Genomic DNA, 21001 nt, shown 5'->3' on the forward strand with positions numbered 1-21001 from the left:
GAAATGCGCCTTCTTATGTAAGTTTGGCATAAAGGTATCCTTTCAAAGTGCGTCAAAAGATAACACGTGACCAAAAATTACTGCAGCGATTGGTTATTTTTGCATGAAAAAGGGATGACAAGGAGAGCGTTTAGATTATTTTGTCCCTTTCTTTCGTTGATAGACAATCACACCATTTTAATGCATTTCTATTCAGCTGATTACAGTAATATTTCTTTCTAAATATTTTAAGAAAAGTAGTTTATAAACAGAATGTTTGAAAAGAATCATTTTTTAATATACTAGAAAAAATAAAAAAATTTTTTACTTTTTGTCGTACCTACAAAGAAAAATATTAAACTCAAATTATTAGGTCCACTCATGTCACTTTATGTTATATAATGTGAAAAAAACGTTAAAGAATTAAAATGCACTTTCTTTAGGAAGTATATTAGCATACACAAAGTATATCAGACAGACGATCATGAATAAAATCTATTCTGAATTTTGTGGCTATAAATAACAGTCTTACCATTTACAACGACGACAATTAGAGCAACTTTCAAAATTTTTCTTGATCATTTCCGAAAGATGCTGACGATTATTGCGCCCCATAATCAGAAATATCCTTGCAACATAATGAGATTCTGCACTCTTAGAAATAACACCTTACTGATCACACCCAGACAGCAGAATCTCCAGCAAGAGTTCAAAAAGTATTCTCTTTTTTGAATTCTTTATGATCTGCTAAAATAATTACAAAAAATTGTCTAAAAGTGCTCTTTTCTGAGTTCTTTAACAGTAAATCAATAAGAGCTCACTATGAACTTATATTTCTAACACAAAATAGTTCTTCATAATCAGCTCATTTTGACATCATATAATATGATACGTGAAAACAAAAAACACGCATCATCCAACCTGACTCGGCTGGATTTTTGTTGGTCATCCATATATTGTTCGTCGATTATTCTCTTTGTTATTTATATTTACCCACAAAGTACTTTTCAAGTTTCGCAGTTCGCAGTGCATAAAAAACACGCAGTGTGTGAAATTGTTCCTGGTACAACGATCTCTGACGCAATTTTTCACATGTAACTTTTTGAGGTATATTTGTTCCCAGTAAACGAGAAATTATTGAAAGTTCAGAAATAGGATTGAAAATTATTGAGAAGAATTAAATAAAATTCAGCATTATCGTAAATAAATTCTTCTCAGTAATTTTTAATCCTATTTCTGAGCTTTCAATAATTTCTCGTTTACTAGGTTATATGCATAAAAAGCTCTTTATGATGAAATCAAAATGAGCTCAGAAGTCGACGCATCCGAGTACATTATGAACACGTTCTAACCACCTTCTGATCTAAATTTATCAACTCAGAAAAATTTTTAGAACTCTTTAGGAGTATTATATGAGGTCATCATGCTGTCTGGGCAGATGCCCAGATAACATTAGAAGCCAAGACATATCAATATCAAACGATAAAAACTGATAAGCCGTCTCCCTGGTAGGAGTTCGAGTACGTCACATAGATGATAAATTGATAAGTTAAAATTGCTGTTTTGCAGTTGTTCCTCGGACACATCGTGCTCTTAATCTATTTTTTTCGTAAAGTTTTCAACGTCACGAAGACGCTTAACTTTTAACAATCTCTGTGCCAATTCTCTTCTCTGCGATATGGAATCTTCGGAGACCAACAGCAACGAAGCGGAGAAACAACAGGTAAATTAATCATAATACGATAATAAGGTATAAGTAAAACACAATATAATTCACAATGTAATTGTCAAAAACAATGTAATTTCAATATTCGATTTTTCACATCAAAAATACCAAGAGAAGTGAAAGATTGAAAGCTAGTATCGATCGTTTCTCGAATGCTATAAATACGACGAAATATATGTTACATCGATCGTCGCAATTGCATCGCCAATACAAATATAAATAGAAAACTATTTTCATGTGTGTCTGTTCTACCTTAAAATCTTAATTTACTGGGATTAATAGTCCAAATCATTAACAAAGACGATTTGTATTATTATCATTTGCGAACCTTTCTTTCTCTAATCTCGAAAGAAGATGACTAATCCGGTAGCTCTCTTTAACACAGGCGTAGACTTTGTTAAAGCTATGATTAATTTATTTTGTTATCGATCGCTATTTTCTGTTTGATTGATACAACAAAGATAGATAAGAAGAAATTGATTTAATTAGAGCTAATATTAATAGCTGTCGTGTGAAATCCAATAAAATGCAATAATTTTGTATTCTTTACATCCTGATTTTAATTAATAAACCATCTCTTTTCTTTCCTTACGAGTTTCAGAAGTATTGCTTTTTTTTTTGCTTTCGGCTCTTTTACACAACTTTATTTTATTTTAATAGAAAATTATATTTTAATAAATTGAAACCTTCTCTCTTTTTTATCATATTTTAAAACATTAATACATAAATTTGCATTATACTTGCTATATTCGGTACAGTTTTCTTAGTTCTTACAAAATATAATAATAGTATAATATCTTATTGTAAATGATCAGCGTGCGTTTTCATATTTTATTTTATTTCATTTATTTGACACAGGATAGCCTGATAACAGGTTGAAACGTTTGTATAATGTGTATGTTAATGGTTTTTATAACACACTATAAGTTCGTTCGCACTGAAATCTAGCGGTTTGGCTCTTTTTGCTCCTATCATTTTATAAAAATATAATAATATAATATAATAATAATATAAATACGAACATAATATTTAAGTTTGACTAGAAACATATTTAGAAAGATTAACACTTTCGCGTTATTTTTACGTTTATACTTCGATATAAGTCAGCAGCTGGTTACATAATTTTATGTTTACTGTTTTTTGCATTATTATATTAGGCCATGCAATATGAAATATCGAATTTTACATAATAGAGCGGCTCCAAGCGTTGAGTAAAGCCAAATATATAACCCAGACAGCATGATGATCTCATATAATACTCCTAAAGAGTTCTAAAAATTTTTCTGAGTTGATAAATTTAGATCAGAAGGTGGTTAGAACGTGTTCATAATGTACTCGGATGCGTCGACTTCTGAGCTCATTTTGATTTCATCATAAAGAGCTTTTTATGCATATAACTTAGTAAACGAGAAATTATTGAAAGCTCAGAAATAGGATTAAAAATTACTGAGAAGAATTTATTTACGATAATGCTGAATTTTATTTAATTCTTCTCAATAATTTTCAATCCTATTTCTGAACTTTCAATAATTTCTCGTTTACTGGGAACAAATATACCTCAAAAAGTTACATGTGAAAAATTGCGTCAGAGATCGTTGTACCAGGAACAATTTCACACACTGCGTGTTTTTTATGCACTGCGAACTGCGAAACTTGAAAAGTACTTTGTGGGTAAATATAAATAACAAAGAGAATAATTGACGAACATATATGGATGACCAGCAAGAACATTGGCCGGGTCAGGTTGGGTGATGCATGTTTGTCAAATAAACCATTTAATAAAATTTTAGAGATTTTTCTAAAGATTAAAGTACCCCAGATAGCACATGTTTTTTTCAGAAACGTTTCACAAATATTCCTTCGAAACATTTTATAACGGTTCTTAAAAAGTTCTCGTTGGTTAAAATGTCAATCCGAAAAACGATAAAAGAAACATTATTTTTCCGACAAAAAACGTTCAAGAAACGATCAAAAAAACGTTTTTTTTATCCACGTGCGAAAAAGATGTATGGAATTAATCACGAAATTAATAAAATAATACATGCATATACCGGGTGTTTCAGACCACCCGTCCCACCCTTTTAAAACGTAGGGATGTGCTTGTACAAAAAAATGACTCAGACGAAATTTGCATGATTTCGAGGGATCTATCTGATAGTGACCTTGACTTTGACCTCGCAGTTGATTTTCAAGGTTATTTGAAGGTCAGAGTTATTTTTTTAAATGGATACCCCTATTTTTGATTCCAAAATCTAATAGCTGGTGTCAAGAGCTTTTCAAAACACTATAATGAAGTTATTTTTCATTAAGTACTTTTCGAGTTATGAGGCTTGTAAATTACAGTATTTTGACATAAAATACAAAATATCTTGTAAAATATTCAATTTTCGGGAATCTTACCTTAATACTTTTATGCATAAAATAATGAGACGAATCAATTGGTATAAAGAAAACACATAGTTGCTTTCAAGAAAAAATATGTAGTTTGCAACATGCAACTGCATACTTTTTTTTAAAAAACCAATGTCTCGTTTAAAATTTTTTTTTATTTATCTTTGCAAATAATTGCATCAGCTATTTAGTATTTATATATTTATAAACAGAATAAATCAGTATCATTATAAACAGTATAAATTATATCAGTATAATTTATAAACAGTATAAAATAAATGTAAGATGATATATAAAATCTACAAAATATTATTAATGTATGATCTATAGCACGGATGCCAAACTAATTTCTCCGAGGGGCCAGATTTCAAATTTTTACCATTGCCTGCGGGCCAGACTAATATCAAGTTATTGTCTTCTTTGCGTTGCCCAGAGATCACCACCAAATTAATAGCAAGGAAAATTTTAATGACGATTTGGCGGAAGGTATACAATCCTCACATATTTCTTATATAGGGACACTCCTGAGGCATAACATTAGACGTGCGATCGGCGGTTCGGCCGTTGAGCCTCGAGCGACAGTGGGGGTATAGCAGGTATCGTCAGAAATCAGTTCGAAAAGAGTGTCTAGTTCCGAGTACCAGTCTCAATTTCATCTTTCGGAATGCGGGCCGGATCCGATCCGCAAGTCGGATGTTGGACATTCGTGATCTATAGTGTTAGAAGAATTTTCTGTGACGAGTTTTTCGTGTGAGAAAGGAACTATCTGCGGAAATCTTTCGTCTGGAATGTTTACCTGCTGTACTTCGAAATAAAATTCCTCTCCAAACCGACAAACTATTTATTTTCTTCTGTCATTCAGTTAGTGGTATGTACGATGTCTTCAAGAGAGTATAGATATTGTACACCGATTAGTAAATGCGTATGCAATTTAATAGCTGAAAACTGTCATATGATAGAAATCAACATAATACGATTAGCATCAGTGATTTAATGTGGTGTGATTTTACTCCGGATATTGTATAGGCGTACTCTTTCTGTGTTGGAGTCATGTCGTGCGAATCTAAACAGCATATACTCGTCAAGTTGTCCTTCAAATTGGATATAAGTGTGTACAAGGCTATTAGAATACTGCGGATATTATATATTCAGGAAGATCGAATGTTACCCTCTGAAATATTGCATATGTATAAGGATTTGCGTAAAAATGAAAACAAAAAAAATAATAATGAGGGATACTTGAAAGTACAAAAAATAATCAATACATCTACTCAAAAATATAGAAGAAAATGCATGTGAGTATTAGAATGATAAACTAAACTAAATACATACCCAGATGGCATATCCAAAAGACACCCAGTAGCGTAGACCCTCGTACACCCTCGCGTAGATGGTTTTGGGACGACAGGACTGGATATCCTTTCAATGTATTTTGGACATGTGTGCTGCTTAGTAAGCTAAATAACGTTTGTGAATGCTGATGATAAATAATGAAGTTCTGCATGAAAATAATTGTGTAAATTAGGCCATTTCAGTAAAACAAATTTCAACCAGTAAACGTATTTGTAACTAACTGTTTCATTATAAATTTAATCATAGATTTTGTACACTTTCTCTCTCTCTCTCTCTCTCTCTCTCTCGCTCTCTCTCTCTCTCTCTCTCTCTCTCTCTCTCTCTCTCTCTCTCTCTCTAAGTAAAAAGAGTCATTGACTACGTTTACACGTCACCCTTATGCCCATTTCCACCAATGTAGATTAACTCTCGGTTCAACTTATTCATCTTTTTCTAATTCTTAGGACTAGAAACCAGGTATTAATCGGGTTTCTTCTTCTTTCAATTGGTTCCGGGAGATGAAGACTTCTCCATATGATTCGGCGCTTTTGCGTAGGATACTTTAAGGAGGGGGAGGATATGCGTGAAATTTGAAGTAAATACAATCGTGTTTGTGTGTGAGTGCACTGGCGGATCCTAAGAGGAGGGGGGGGGGGAGAAGGGTTAAAACCCCCCTTTTCCAAGTTAAAAAAATCAATTTTGCTGGATCCGTTTTAAAAATCTTGGTAAAAAATGCATTAAAGCAGGTCGAAACCCCACTCCCCCTCCCCCTCGCCATTATTGACATCAGGATCCGATAGTGTGTGTGTGTGTGTGTGTGTGTGTGTGTGTGACCGCAGTGTATGAGCTCAGGTTCGTAGGTTTGCTAAGCCCAAATGACTGTGCGGTTCAGCCATCTCTGCGGGACTTAATCGGGTTGAACAATATCCATAGTTATGAAACTGGTCACAGCTATTCCTCTAAAAAATGGAACTGGCCAGTTTCGGACTACGGATGTTACTAAACTCGATTAAGGTTGACGTGCAAACGTAGTCATTGCTGAAAAGAACGTACAGGAATTGAGAATTGGTAAAATAGGTAAAAAAATGCACAATAGAATTCCCATCAATATCTGTTCTAACAATAGCAAGAGCGAGAGCATAGAAAGCTGTACAACTAAAGATCGGGAAGAAGACAAAAAAATCAAAACGTGATATTTTTAAGCACAAAATAAATTATTATTTAATTGCTAAAAAGTTTTGTTATATAATTACATATATGATGAAAATAAAATTATTTTTCTATTATTTTTATATAAACACATTTTGCAACAAGTTTTGAAATGGATCTAATCGATAAGTTTTGTTATTGTAAAATCATTTTTTACACATTTTTAAAATAATATTTTTAACAATCTCGTATATCGATTCGAGAGACTCGACTTTTTTATCAAATATTAATTTAAGTTTATTTAAATAAAGGTCAAATTTAAATGTTAATGTAAGTTAGTTTAATTTCAAAGACATAATTACACAATAAAAAACTCAATCAAATTTAAAACGATAAAATATGGGAAAAATGCAAAAAGTATCGAAAATAAAGCATAAGAAGAAAAAATATTATATTTATTTTACATTTAACTTTGATCGTATTAAAAAAAGTTAAATAACAGATAATATAACGTAATTAATTACAATAATTATTCTTTAATTATTAAATATAAACAATTACATAACATTATTCGTAAACACGAAACTTTTTCGAGATTTACAATATATTCAAAAATTATGTGTGACTAACGTTTCTTTTATTAAATTTATTTTGATAAATAAAAAAAAAATACATATATACTACAGGTAAAAATTAACATACAACCATATCAACAAGTTGTCCAATCATTATTATTGCCAATAATAACCCGTCAACTTTATACTGTAGCATTCTGCCAAAATGCCAGGCGGAATCATTACATTCAGCGAGCATATCTAATGTACTAAAAACATCTTTCTATTAATAATAAGTAAATAATAAGTAAATAAATTTCAATCTTTACATTTTCAGACAAAGCAAAACAAAAAATCACCTGTCCAAAATGCAATATCAAAATATCAATACGATAAATCATCTGACGAAGAACCTAAGAGCAAACTTACCTCGATTATAGATTCTGCAGGATTTTCACGACTCCGGAGTAAATCTACATCTGTTATTCCAGACTTTTATGTACGTACACATACAAGTATACTTATTATGTAACTAAGATGTTGCGATATGCAATTTCACGCAGATAGCAAATGTATACAACAATTATCAACAAATATCAATTATCAATTATCTACAAATATCAATTATCAATTATCTACAAATATCAATTATCTACAAATTTACTTATACTTTTGACTCTTGAATGTGTTTGAAACGAAAATCGATATAGATTGAAGAATGAATGTGTACAACAAATTTGTAATTAATTTGTAACAGAATATATTGTTATGCAAATAATAATTTATTTAATCAAAATTATTTCTAAATAATTTCTTATTGAGATAATTGTTTGCTTAATTTTTTTACAAAAATAAAATAAAAACTTATCTCATATATTTTTTAAAATTATTTAATCTTGTAAAATTATAAAATTAATTTTTTATTTGTTTAAACCTGTTTTTTTAAAGACACCGTCGAGAAGAAACTCTGACAAGCCAGATACAGTTAAGCCCCAGATAGAAATTTTGCACAAGATTGACGCTCATGTCATAACGGCTCAGAATCAAAATATCAATGATAGTGTTATAAGGTAAGAAAATTATCACTAATTTATGATTACAAAAACATTTGTTGTACAATTAAGCAAGCCAATCCGCAAATATAAATATTATAAGATTTTTTGGTAATAATTTTTATAAAAATATTATTAAAGATACGATTTGTACTCTAAGAAATAAATATTTTGTTTAAATTTGTGCTTTGTGTTCTATGATTTGATTATATCTTGCATTTTCGTATTTATTTTAGCAAACCTTCGACATCCACTGCATACATGTCTGTGCAAGAAGATGCAGATTGTTACAACATGAGCCACAAAAATCGTGGTAAATGTGTAATATTTAATCATGAAGTATTTGAGATCACAAACTTTGATAATCGCGAAGGCACCGCAATGGATGCCAAAAGACTGGAGAAAAGTTTTACACGTCTTGGGTTTGAAGTAAAAATCCATAACGACTTTACCTTCAACGAAATTATGAACGAAATAGAGAATCGTGAGTAATTGTTATATTTTATTTTGGTTTATGACTTGTTTCTTGTTGAACTCGTTTCTTTCTTTGATAAATTACATGTTTATTTAATTAAATTTTGACATTTAATTTCATATGTTACAGTAAGTGAGTATGATCACACAGATAACGATTGTTTATGTATTATCGTTTTGACTCACGGACTACACCAAGATTTAATCAGCGCAAAAGACAGCATTTATAATTCTGATAAAATTTGGAAATCGTTCACCGCCAACAAATGTAAAACACTCGCGGGAAAACCGAAGCTGTTCTTTTTCCAGGTCGAGCAATCAACATTTTTCAAATTTTACTCTATTTTTATATTATCGAGAAAAATCAGAGAAGGAAAGGAGAAAAAAGACATTCATATGTGTTCTTGTTAGACTATTTTATCTAATATGTGTATTTTTTCTATCTCTCTAGGCTTGTAGAGGCGAACAACTTGATAGTGGAGTCGTGCTGTCTACTCGAGTTCAAACTCGCAGTAATTCGGTGGTATTAACAGGAACTGATAGCGTATCATCTTATAAAATACCGACTCATGCAGATTTCTTGTTAGCTCATAGCTCGGTTCAAGGTAAATGTTCTTCACCTAATTTTACTCGTGATGCGTGCTCGCGTGGTTGTTATCAAATTATTTTGTAATACAATAAATATCAGATTTTTTTTTTTCCTAGGTCAGGACAGAATTTATTCCTTCCATTTCCCTTTACTTCTTTCCGCTTACGTTATTTTGCGTTTGATTTCAGTGATATCAATAAATAAATCAATGATCAATATGAATAAATAATCACTTTTTATTATTTGTAGGATTTTATACTTGGAGAAATCCTGAAGAAGGAACTTGGTACGTACAGTGCTTATGCGACGTCCTCGACAAACACGGAACAGAGTATGAACTGATGAATTTGTTGACGATGACAGCACGAAAAGTTGCGATAAATTTTGCTTCTTATAATCCGAACGAGATATCTCTGCACGAAAAAAAGCAAGTGCCATCAGTGACAACGATGCTCACTAGATCCGTTTACTTTACACCGAAATCCAACACGTAAATTGTACGTTAGGTAAAGTATGCACAATCAGGAGCATTGAAAGCAGCGTTACCAATTCTCGTCCTGGGTTTCCACGCACACAATCGAGGGACCATGTTCATGTACTGCGCAGAGCGCTCTACCCAGGCTAGGATGAGAATTGGTAACGCTGATTGAAAGCTGTCCACTTCACTATTTTCCAACAAAGAACCGAATAAAAAAGTGCAACGTCAATCAAGCGACAGTTAGAAGCATTGAAAGCTATCCACGCGGATACCCCCCACCAATTTACAAAAGCATTTACTACATTCTTTACTTTTCTATTTTTTCCTTGGATGTTTGAAGGAGATTAGTAGATGAAAGGGGGGGAAAGGGACGCCAATCTACCTGTCGTTTGATTGACGTGGTACTTTTTTATGCGGTCTTTTTTCTTCAATAATCATTTTCAGCACAAGACAGTGCAAACAAAATATATAAATCTTTCGCGACAATAAAAAAATATAGAAATATTTCTTCCAAAAACTAATAACTTATTTTCTGACTTACACAAGATGTCTCATTTTAAATAATCCATTGAGATTTCTCGAAAACCAAGGCTTTCATTGAAAAATGTTTTGTACAAAAGTTTTGTAGTTTCGAGGGGGACAAATATAATGCCATTAATTTGAATTTCAATAATCGTTTGAAGGTCATCTTATATTTCTTAAATGGACAAGCCCATTTTTCATTGCATAATCTTGTAACCGAGGTCAAGGCGTTTTCGAAACACTAGTTACAAACTCTTTTGCGATGGTAAGTTATGGGTCTTCAAAGTTTAAGTACCGCTGGCACCCACAATTCCCGCTAGATTGATTTCAAAGAATGTTCTTATTAGCTATCAATCACGAGTTTGAAAGACGATGTCTTGAGGTAGAAGGGAATGTTTTCGAACATTTCAGAAATTAAAAATTTATGCTATACACATCCACACACCACACACGCGCGCGTGCGCGCACATACAATACAGAGGGGATTTGGAGTCATTAAATATTACGGGACTGACAAATCGTGGGGTCCTTATCTCTGTTGACATACACGCACGCACGCACACGCACACAAAAGGTGTAAATCTGATCGGGCAATTTCCGTGTGGTATACCTTGGGTAATGTTAATGTCGGCGGTACTTTAACTTTGAAGACTCATAACTCAAGAAGTTATATCGCAAAGTTTGTAACTAGTGTTTCGAAAAGTGCCTTGACCTCAGCTACAAGATTATGCAATGAAAAATGAGGATGTCCATTTAAAAAATTGAAGGTGACTTTCACATCACCTTCAAATGACTATTAAAAATTAAACTAATGGCACCATTTTATGTCCCCGTCGAAACTGCAAAACTTTTGTACGAGACATTTTTCAATGAAAGCCTTGGTTTTCGAGAAATTTCAATGGATTATTTAAAATGGGTCATCCTGTATATTAGATGTTTATACATATTGTTATATATATTTTTAGTTATATTCAACGTTATAATAATAAATAATATTAAGTTTGTATTCTAATAACTAATTACAAGCTTAATTTTAGCACAACTTATAACAAATATGATACTCATTTTTTTGCGACAATATCTGTTATATTGTATACAGGATTTTCAAATATCTCGTACTTATTGAATATTTCAGAAAGGACGCATCATTTTGCTTCGGTGCAAAAATTATACTATGTATATTGATACCGTAGATTACGATAAAACTCTTTTCCTCCAAAAATTGCCTCTTGAGGTTTGGGGGGAAGGGTACCCTTATCTTGGTATTTTTAAATGGGAAGGGTATGTTTTAACTTAGGATTCAAATTCTATGCAAAAAAATAAGGCTATTTTACTCTTGTCATTTTTTTCAAATTTCCTCGAATTTTTTAGTTATAGAGGGTTTTCCTCTATAACTAAATTTTGAGCTCCATAAAATGCGGTGTAACTCCGGCATTAACTGAAGTAATTAAATTCTGAAGAGATTTGAAAAGTGCATGTCAAGAGCTTTCTAATAGTTAGGGCGGTATTCATAGTCCGTTCTTATATTTAAAATCGTCTTAAGCACGGACTTATATTCGCTCTCTTCGTCACACATAGATTGTGTCTGACGAAGAGAGTGAATATAAGTTCGTGCTTAAGACGATCTTGAATATAAGAACGGACTATGAATACCGCCCTTAGTCACAACAAATCCTTTTCTATTATCAGGCTATAGTTTGAATGTATTTCACTAACTAAGGAAAACTATCTTGTTTTCGTCAAAACCAGTGATCTATGTAACATACTAGAGTGAGCACAGCTGTTAAAGCCAGCCGAGCTTGTTTGTAAGACAGAAAGACGATAGAGAAACAGAGAGCTCATCATCCATTATGGAGATTATTATTATTTTTTCCATTTAGACAAACGTGCGAGACAGAATAAGTATCACCTCTTAAACTCTTTCTCTCTCGGCTCTGAGCCATTAGGCAAATTCCTGCTCATTTCAGTATGTATAGAATTACGACTCAAACGAACTTACCTGTAAGTGAAGTTCGAGTATAATTATATGAGAGTCTCGTTCGAGAGATTATAATGATTTACTTGTAGTACCGTTACTTATGCTTATCGTAACCACAGCTTCAGAGTAGTTAAATAAATTTCCGCGGATCCACCGCGTCGCCTACCGGCGCCACCTGACGTCATATAGTTTAGAGTATTACTAGGATAAATCAAAAACGAAAATATGAGTCCTCCAGGAGAAGACTAGAGTTGCTGAGGGTGGGAAAGCTCTAGGAGAGTGGGTGGGAAAGTAATCTCTCGAACGAGACTCTCATATAATTATACTCGAACTTCACTTACAGGTAAGTTCGTTTGAGTCGTAATTATATTTCGAGTCTCGTTCTTCGAGATTATAATGATTTACTTGTAGTAGATGTTCAGAGCTTGAAACTAATTGACTAAGATCCGAACTCTCTGTTTTGTTTTTGTTTATCATAAGTGGAGCGTTTTTATTTACTTTAGATATACGTAGGTAGAACCTGGTACAATGACAGAGGCGAAGAATCTTTTTTTTTTTTTTTATATCTTTGAATTATTTTCCTCGAACAGAGAAGCTACAAAACTCCCTCTATCATTAGTAATAGGTCGCTTATAAAATCTTGCGAAGACCTGAGAGTGTTCTGTGTGTGACCAACCTGCTGTACTTTTAATGATATTAATATCTATGCCTTTACAATCTGCGGATGAGGTAGCCGCGTGTCTCGTGCTATGAGCAGTGTATTTTTTATCAATACCCGCGAGTAATAAGCATTGTTTTATCCATCTACTTATAGTTTGTGAAGAGGCTGCTTTATGTGGCTTTTTAATTGTGATGAAAAGGTTGTCTATGGAACCTCTCAAGACTTTGGTTTTTGATAAATAAAAGATAAGGACGCTCGCCACGCATGCGGTTTTCCTTGAATTAAAAAAGGGGAGAAAAAACATAGGTAGTGCAGCTCCTACCCGGGAGGTCTTAATTTGATCTGTGACTCTTATTTCTACACCATTTGGCGAAGAGGAAATGTTCTTTATCTTAATGAGTGATAAGGTCTGGACTCTATGGGCCGTAGCTAGCGCGAGTAAGGCAACTAATTTGAGAGTGAGAGATTGTAGATCTAACGATTCCAAAGGGTCCAATTCTTCGGACCATTTTAATAATGTTTCGGTGCTCCAAATGGAGTCATACTTGGGTTTAATAGGGCGGAGTTTATAAATTCCTTTGAAGAAGCGAATAATAAACGAGTCATTACCTAAATCTACAGAGCTGAGAAGGTTAATTGCTGATCTCTCAGAATTCAAAGTGCCATAGGCCGCGCCTTCTTTAAAGCGCTTAGTTAAGTAATTCAGTACTCCATTAACTTCTGGCTGGAGGGGATTTCGATTCGCGCTTAGACAGAAGTTCCACCAGTTTTTTAGCCCAGAGTTGTATTGCTTCATTGTAGCTGGCGTCAGTGACGAGATTAGGATATCTATTGAATCCTCCGGAAGTGATTTCTGTTGGAAAGATCTCCTGAGAGCTTCTCTGCAACCAGGGTAAGCCGTTTCGTCATTGGGTGTGTTCTGGACCTGCATGGAGATAATAATAGGTTAGGCGATGGCAAAAAGACTAAAGGTCTGTCAATTAACATAGAGTTGAACAGAGGAAACCAGGGTTGAGTTGACCAGAGTGGGACCACCAGGATTCCTAGTGCTTTATCTATTCTGATTTTTTGTAAGACTCTGGCAAGAAGCGAAAATGGGGGAAAGGCATAGAAATAGAAGTGTTCCCAGTTAACTGTAAAAGCATCTATGTTCTATGCTTCTGGATCTCGTTTCCAGGAGCAGAATTTCTGAACTTTGGCATTGATACTGGTGGCGAACAGATCAATGTCAGGTAAACCCCATGTACGAATAATCCTATTGAAGGCAAAATTTGCCAATTCCCATTCCGTATCGATATTCTGACGTCTGGATTCTCTGTCCGCATCTGAGTTTTCCCGCGAGGGAATATAGGAGGCAAAAACCCAAATATTTTTCTCTTCACACCATTTCCAAATATTCCTCGCAAGTCTGTTCAATTCCGGAAATTGGACTCCCCCCATTTTATTAATATACGCGATAGCGGTGGTGTTGTCAATTCTTAGAAGAATTTCGCAGTTTTCGCAATCTTGTGTAAAACATTTCAAGGCCATGAAGGCTGCTATAAGTTCTAAATGGTTAATATGTAGTCTTCTCTCAGATGACGTCCAAAAACCATGTGCGTTTTCGCTGTTACAGTGAGCTCCCCAACCTGACAGAGAAGCGTCAGAAAAAATTTCTTTCTTAAATTTGGAATGTCTAATTGGATATTTAACGAGGGGAATTACAGATAGCCACCATCTCAAATCCTCCTGGAGATAGGAGGGAATCACCATCTTTTGATCGAAATCGTTATCCGAAAGTATTAAGGCCAAAAATTTTTCCCTTTCTAAAAGTTTTGTATATAATATGCCATACGGAACAGCGGGACAAGTTGCGACAAGTAAACCGATAAGGCGGGCAAAGTCTCTGATTTGACAGGATTCTTTATGTAAAAATTCTCTAACATTTTCAACTAAGAGAATTCTTTCATCTATTGGAAGGGAGAGAGTCATTTCTATTGTATTGATGACAAAACCTAAGTATTTGCAACGATTACTTGGTGTATGCAAACTTTTTTCTTCGTTAATTGTGAAGCCTAATTTATTCAGTATATTTCTAGTAGTTTTTACGTTTTTCAAACAGGACGAATTATCATTGCTAATGCATAAGAGATCGTCTAGATAAATTGTGGATAAAAATCCTTTTTCTCTCAGAAAATTTACCACAGGCTTTAATACTTTGGTGAATACGTATGGACTTGTAGAAAGTCCAAAAGGTAGGCAACAAAACTCATAATAGCGATCTTTAAATTTAAAGCGAAGAAATTTTCGACTTTTTTGTCCAATAGGAATTGAGAAATAAGCGTCTTTTAAGTCAAGGTTATACAAGAAGTCTCCTGGAGAAATCAACCGCAAGGTTGAACGTAGATCTTCCAATTTAAAATGGAAGGATTCTATGAAATGGTTCAGGACTTTGAAATTTAAAATAAAACGTTTTGAGCCATTTGGTTTCTGAACGAGGAAGAAGGATGATAGAAATTCTCCCTGTTCTGATTCACATTCATTAACGGCTCCCATGGCGATTAATCTTTTTATTTCCATACTTATGGACTTTTCTTCTTCCTTAGAAAATGGAATTACTTTAGTGAAGCTAAGCGATTGAGGAGGGGGAGATGTAAAAGGAATTTCATAACCTCTAATGCAATTAAGCACAAAGGGGTCTTGTGTGATTTTTTCCCAATGTTGGAAAAAATGTTTGAGACGACCCGCAGGTGACCTCACCTTTGAGACTAATTCTTCTCCTTTTGAGGCTGGCTCGTCTTCGTCTGTTTTGCGTCGTTCTGAGATGTCCTGTTGCTGGACTGTGTCGATGTGGGAAATCTGGTTTTTTGAAAATAATTCTTCCGGCCCTGATGCTGAGTTCCCTGTCTCGCATAAGGGCCTCTCCAGTTTAACGAACGACCCACATTGGCCTTGAAGCCCATTCTTCTTGAATCGAACGAAATAGATGAAGTGGATGAGCTTTTAATTTCCTTTCCCATTTTTTCTAGTGATTTCGCCGTTTTAATAACGTCTGAAAGCTTTTCACCATGTAGGAAGGTTCCTGATTTAGTTTTCTGGAACAATTCTTTCATTGGCTTAGAAAGAAGAGGTGCAATGAAAGCTTTTCTTGCAGACGAGATTTAGAAAAATAGCTGGGAAAGTAATTTACCGACATCAGCCAGTTTTTCTAAGAGGATCATGCGATCCACTGGATTGTTTTCATCATTGAGAATCATTGTGAGACCTTCCCCAAGCGCAGACAAAGCTGAACCAGCTAGATTTTGTTCAATCTTGAAAAGATTGTCTCTTTTAACACCTGTGGCGCCAATTGAGTGGACTAGTTCGTCGTTCAATGTAGGGGCCTCTAACAGGAGGTTACCTCTGCGGGGATATTTATCGGCAGTTTTGTCTTTTATTTCTTTTGGAAGGCCCTCCGTCAACCAGACGGACCATCTTGCCACCAGGCTTTGATGAAGGTCCACTGACATCCTCTTACTTTTGGCCGGATCCTCGCCCAAGAGATCCTCTGTTTCGGAATCTAGCTTTTTGGAAACGTCTGACAAGACGTCTGAAAGAGCAACGTCCTCCGTTATAATAACCGAGGGCATTGTCTGTAAAGGGCAGGGGATCGCCCGAGATGCAGCGTCCGAGAAGCTAGGAAGGTCGGCATAGTCAGATGCAGTTACGCACTGGTTATTCGCAGGGATATTTTGATCCCGATGACTACCATCTAAAAATATACAATGGTTGTCAGTGGCACTAGTGGTTATTGCCTCCTTCGTGCAAAATTTACTAGTCCAGAATGCACGAACATGCCTCATCAAACTGAGTGCATGTCGCCAAAAAGCACGAGCATAGCTCGTCATATCGAGGTCCTGTCGGACTCGCTACTGTGTTTTCTCTCTCTTTTGTGTTTTCCCATGACAAGGGTAGGAGAGTACACTACTTTAGACTTATTTTGTTGAAAGTAATAGAAAACTGTGTGCACTAATTTATAATGAGAAAAGTACCCTGAAGCGTGATTGACAAGCACAAAAAACGTTATGACGTCAGGTGGCGCCGGTAGGCGACGCGGTGGATCCGCGGAAATTTATTTAACTACTCTGAAGCTGTGGTTACGATAAGCATAAGTAGCGGTACTACAAGTAAATCATTATAATCTCGAAGAACGAGACTCGAAATATAATTCACTGGTCAAGACTTTACAAATGTAGACACTTCTCCCTCATTTTGGTCTAATAGACTGTTGTGACTTAGAAGCCGTTAGAAAGCTCTTGACATGCACTTTTCGAATCTTTTTTCAAAATTCAATTATCTTAGTTCCGGAATTACACCGCATTTTTTGAAGCTTAAAATTTGGGGAAAACCCTTTAAAATTAAAAAATTCGGGAAAATTTAAGAAAATAACAAGAGTAAAAGTCTTATTTTTTTGCATAGAATTTAAGTTCTAAGTCAAAACATATCCTTCCCATTCAAAAATTGAAATAGAGATAGCACCCCTCCAAAAAAATCTTTAAGGGACAATTTTTAGAAGTTGAAAATAGTTTTATCGTAATCTACGGTATTGATATACATAGTATTGTATAATTTTTTACCTTGAAGCAAAATGATGCGTCTTTTTCTGCATGGCACAAAACATCCTGGGACATCTTAGGGATATCCTGATGTCCTGAGAATTGCTTTAGGACATCCTGAGGATATTCCCGAGGATGTTTTGTGCTATCTGGGTTCCAAGATATTCAATGAATACGTTTACGAGAATCTGTATATTTACTTTTCGCGACTTTTTATATTTTGATAAGAAATTAGTCAAATATGAAAAAGAAATTTTTATTATAATTGATACTTATTTTACATTATGTAATAATTATATTATTTATTTGTTATATCGTACATTCTCAAGAAAAGTGATACAAGTCAAAATTTTTCGAATTTTATTTTATGTGCGAATTGTGTTCTAAATACATACATCGCCCTTCAATCAGGAAATGATAGAAGTTGAATTGAAATACTTTCCGTGTAAGTCCGCTATGTTTAATACTGCCGATTTATAATTTACGACAGAGTTTGAGATAAAAGCCTATTTATAATATTATTATATAATAGAAAATGTTATTGTTAATGTAATTTTTTTTTCCTTTCTCTTGAACAATTTTGTTTTTTTTTATTTATGTCACTTTTCTTGCGGGTGTGCGATTTATATATTTTACATTATATAATAATTACATTCAGGACCGAACTGTTTTACGCCTTAGGCAAAGCTAACTATTTACAACTCTTTAAAAAACAATGGTCAACTTTGGTCCTGATGATGGTTATTGCACCCTTTTGAGTCCTGCGTCCTAGGCGGCTGCCTAGTTGGTCTAACAGGAGCATCGATCCTGATTACATTATTTTATAAAAAATATACGAGCTATCTTATTTTTTTGTGTTATATATTTTTTGTGTGTGTTTGTGTCTTGTGTCTAATGTCTATATATCGCACACCGCCTGCGCGTTCGAAGATATTTAGACAATATAGATAACACAGCCCGAGATACCCGATCTGACAAACACTTGATCGGCGTCGTCTTTTCTGACCGAAATCGTTTATACTCATGCAAGAAAAATTCTTTTGTTTGGTTTTAATATTCAGAGCTGCAGGAAATTTAAGCTGTGGTGATTAAACATTTAATTTATGATGTCAGTTTAAATTTGTCAACCAAATTACTGCATAAGGGGATCCTGGAGTTTGTTTTACCGTTAGAGTTTTATATTTTTTTAGAAAATATCTTTTTCGAGTATCCTAAAATTATGTACTGTATGGCACCTCTGTTATTTATATTATTTATATTATTTATATTATTTATATTATTTATGTTATTTATGTTATTTATATTAGACTTCTGAGTTCAATTTTAATGATTTATTAACATTTTATTATGTAGTCCGCAGTACATTTATTTAGTGTATAAGAACTGTTGAATTTTTTATATGAAGCGAAAATTTATAGCTCTAAACGTCATATTATCGTAAGAGCATCCCAAATAACACAAACACATTCTATAAACATTTGTTGAAAATATTAGAATATTCTTTCAATGTAAAAGATGTTCTTTAAATTTTTATAGAACGTTTAAATGAGACCAATTTAAATATTCCAGATAGGTTGAAAAAATATTTTTGATTATACTCTAGGAATATTCAGAGAATCTGTTTAATACCATTTAAAGAACATTCATTGAATATTGTACTAAATAAGTATATGTAAGTTATAAATATGTGTACATATATGTATTTGATACAATTTATTAAATACATATAAGTATATAAACTGTAATCTTATGTCACAATTATCTTTTTAGTATGTGTATATGATAAGACATATGTTAATGTTTTCATTTTTTATCTTTTTTTTTATCAATATATATATTTTTTATTATTTATTTTTTATTATTTTATTTTATTATTTTATTATTTTATTTTTTATTATTAGTATGATTGGTGATGCAATAATAGTAGCTTGTATGCATAATAGAAATTTGAAATATATTATAAATATAAATACGCATACGAAATATTATTTTAAACAACTTCTTGTGAAATATTTTGCGGAACATTCGGTAATTATTCTGTGTAATATCTGGTGCCAGTATCAACCAGTATCAACAACCACTTGCAACAATTCTTGACTAAGCTGACTTCCTCCCGATTAAACTGAGGGCTGCCACTGCCAATCTCCCGTGCCGCATTTAATTTGAATCAGACGAAAATCGTCCACGAGTAAGTCTGCCTGAATTCAAATTCATACTCCGATTCCGCTTGGACAGGAAACTTAGTTTTTCTTTCATATTGGCTGCATTCAGCAGAACAACTGCTGAATTGTCGTCTAGTCAACACTTAACGTTGATTTGTTGGTTCTAAAAGTAAGAGCCAATCATGTTCGATTGCTACCAAGCGATTTGTTCTGCTGAACGCGCCCATTGTAATGAACAGTAACACGTGTTCAGCCTCCCAACCCGCCCGCCGTTCACGTTTGACTTGTTCTTAGGATCTCCTAGCTTTTTGGGGAATAGTATTTTTCCTGTCGCTATACCTGCGATATAGAGTCAATTCGCTGAGGCTTCGATTAATTTTACATTACATTTCACAAATAATAGACATGTCATACAGTCTCCCACATCAAGATCTTACTCAATTTTCTTTATTCTCTCACTAGAAATCCTTGAAGAAGTAATCCTAGTACCTGCTTCTCCTGAGCTTCAGCTCCCACCCCTAGTTGATCCTTTTCTCGACCATGTCGATCAAGTGATGGATCTCTTTCCTGATGAGCTCCTCAATCCAGATTTTAATTCGAACTCTGCTCGCAGCAATTCTCCTACTATAAGATATTCTTTCCCTTCTTCTCTTCCTCCAGATTATTACTACCATGTAAATTTCTTTTATTATCCTCACGAAGAATAACTGACACAAATACCGAACACACATAAAAAAATTATACAAAATTGTAAATAATAGCTATTTATAATATTTTTATATTATAATATTTTTATTTTATGATATTTTTATTCTATAATATTATTATTTTTATTTATTTATAATATTTTTATATCATATATACTCTTTCCAGCGAGAGAGTACTTTCTGCGCATAGAAGAAGTATAGCGGACAAAGTGGGCAGAGCACTAGCATTGAAAAGCTGCTTGAGCAGTATAGTCTTGTGGAGTGGAGAAGGGGGGGGGGGGGCTTTCTAAGTGTTCCGTGTGGAGCAATCTGCGCCGAACAGACGAGTTTTCGTTTGATTTGAAACTACTCTCTTGCTGGACAGAATATATATATGTATATATTTCGCAATTAAAATTAATTTAGTTTTAATTCTATTCATTATATGTTTTTATTATATGTTTAGAAGTTCATTAATATGATAAAGTTAGTCATTAAAATTTGTAATTTTAATTTGTAATTTTAATTTGTAATTTTAATTTGTAATTTTAATTTACAATTTTAATTTGTAATTTTAATTTGTAATTTGTAATTTTAATTTGTAATTTTAATTTGTAATTTTAATTTGTAATTTGTAATTTTAATTTGTAATTTTAATTTGTAATTTTAATTTGTAATTTGTAATTTTAATTAT

The 21001-nt window shown here is 33.5% G+C and overlaps 1 protein-coding gene and 1 long non-coding RNA gene across 4 annotated transcripts; one reads left to right on the top strand and one right to left on the bottom strand.

The window, feature by feature from the left end:
* Positions 1-1540: 1540 nt before the first annotated feature.
* LOC105674282 (caspase-1-like) lies at positions 1541-20729 on the top strand. Of its 3 annotated transcripts, none has more exons than XM_012370484.2 (8): positions 1541-1702; positions 7469-7630; positions 8080-8201; positions 8420-8667; positions 8788-8966; positions 9109-9262; positions 9496-9752; positions 18141-20729. In XM_012370484.2, the coding sequence occupies exons 1-7, from the start codon at positions 1658-1660 to the stop codon at positions 9738-9740; spliced, it is 1155 nt and encodes a 384-aa protein (XP_012225907.1). In that variant the 5' UTR covers positions 1541-1657; the 3' UTR covers positions 9741-9752; positions 18141-20729. The 3 variants fall into 3 exon arrangements, with proteins under 3 accessions (XP_012225907.1, XP_012225918.1, XP_067207237.1); XM_012370495.2 differs by having other exon boundaries at positions 9496-9743; XM_067351136.1 differs by lacking the exon at positions 1541-1702 and adding an exon at positions 5251-5391 and having other exon boundaries at positions 9496-9743.
* LOC136998472 (uncharacterized) lies at positions 4839-5904 on the bottom strand. Its single transcript, XR_010889054.1, has 2 exons — positions 5429-5904; positions 4839-5267 (listed from the first exon to the last, which is right to left on the bottom strand). It is a non-coding gene; the product is annotated as an uncharacterized lncRNA (long non-coding RNA).
* Positions 20730-21001: the final 272 nt, after the last annotated feature.

Source organism: Linepithema humile, chromosome 3, assembly GCF_040581485.1.
Source record: "Linepithema humile isolate Giens D197 chromosome 3, Lhum_UNIL_v1.0, whole genome shotgun sequence".
Lineage (NCBI taxonomy): Eukaryota > Metazoa > Arthropoda > Insecta > Hymenoptera > Formicidae > Linepithema > Linepithema humile.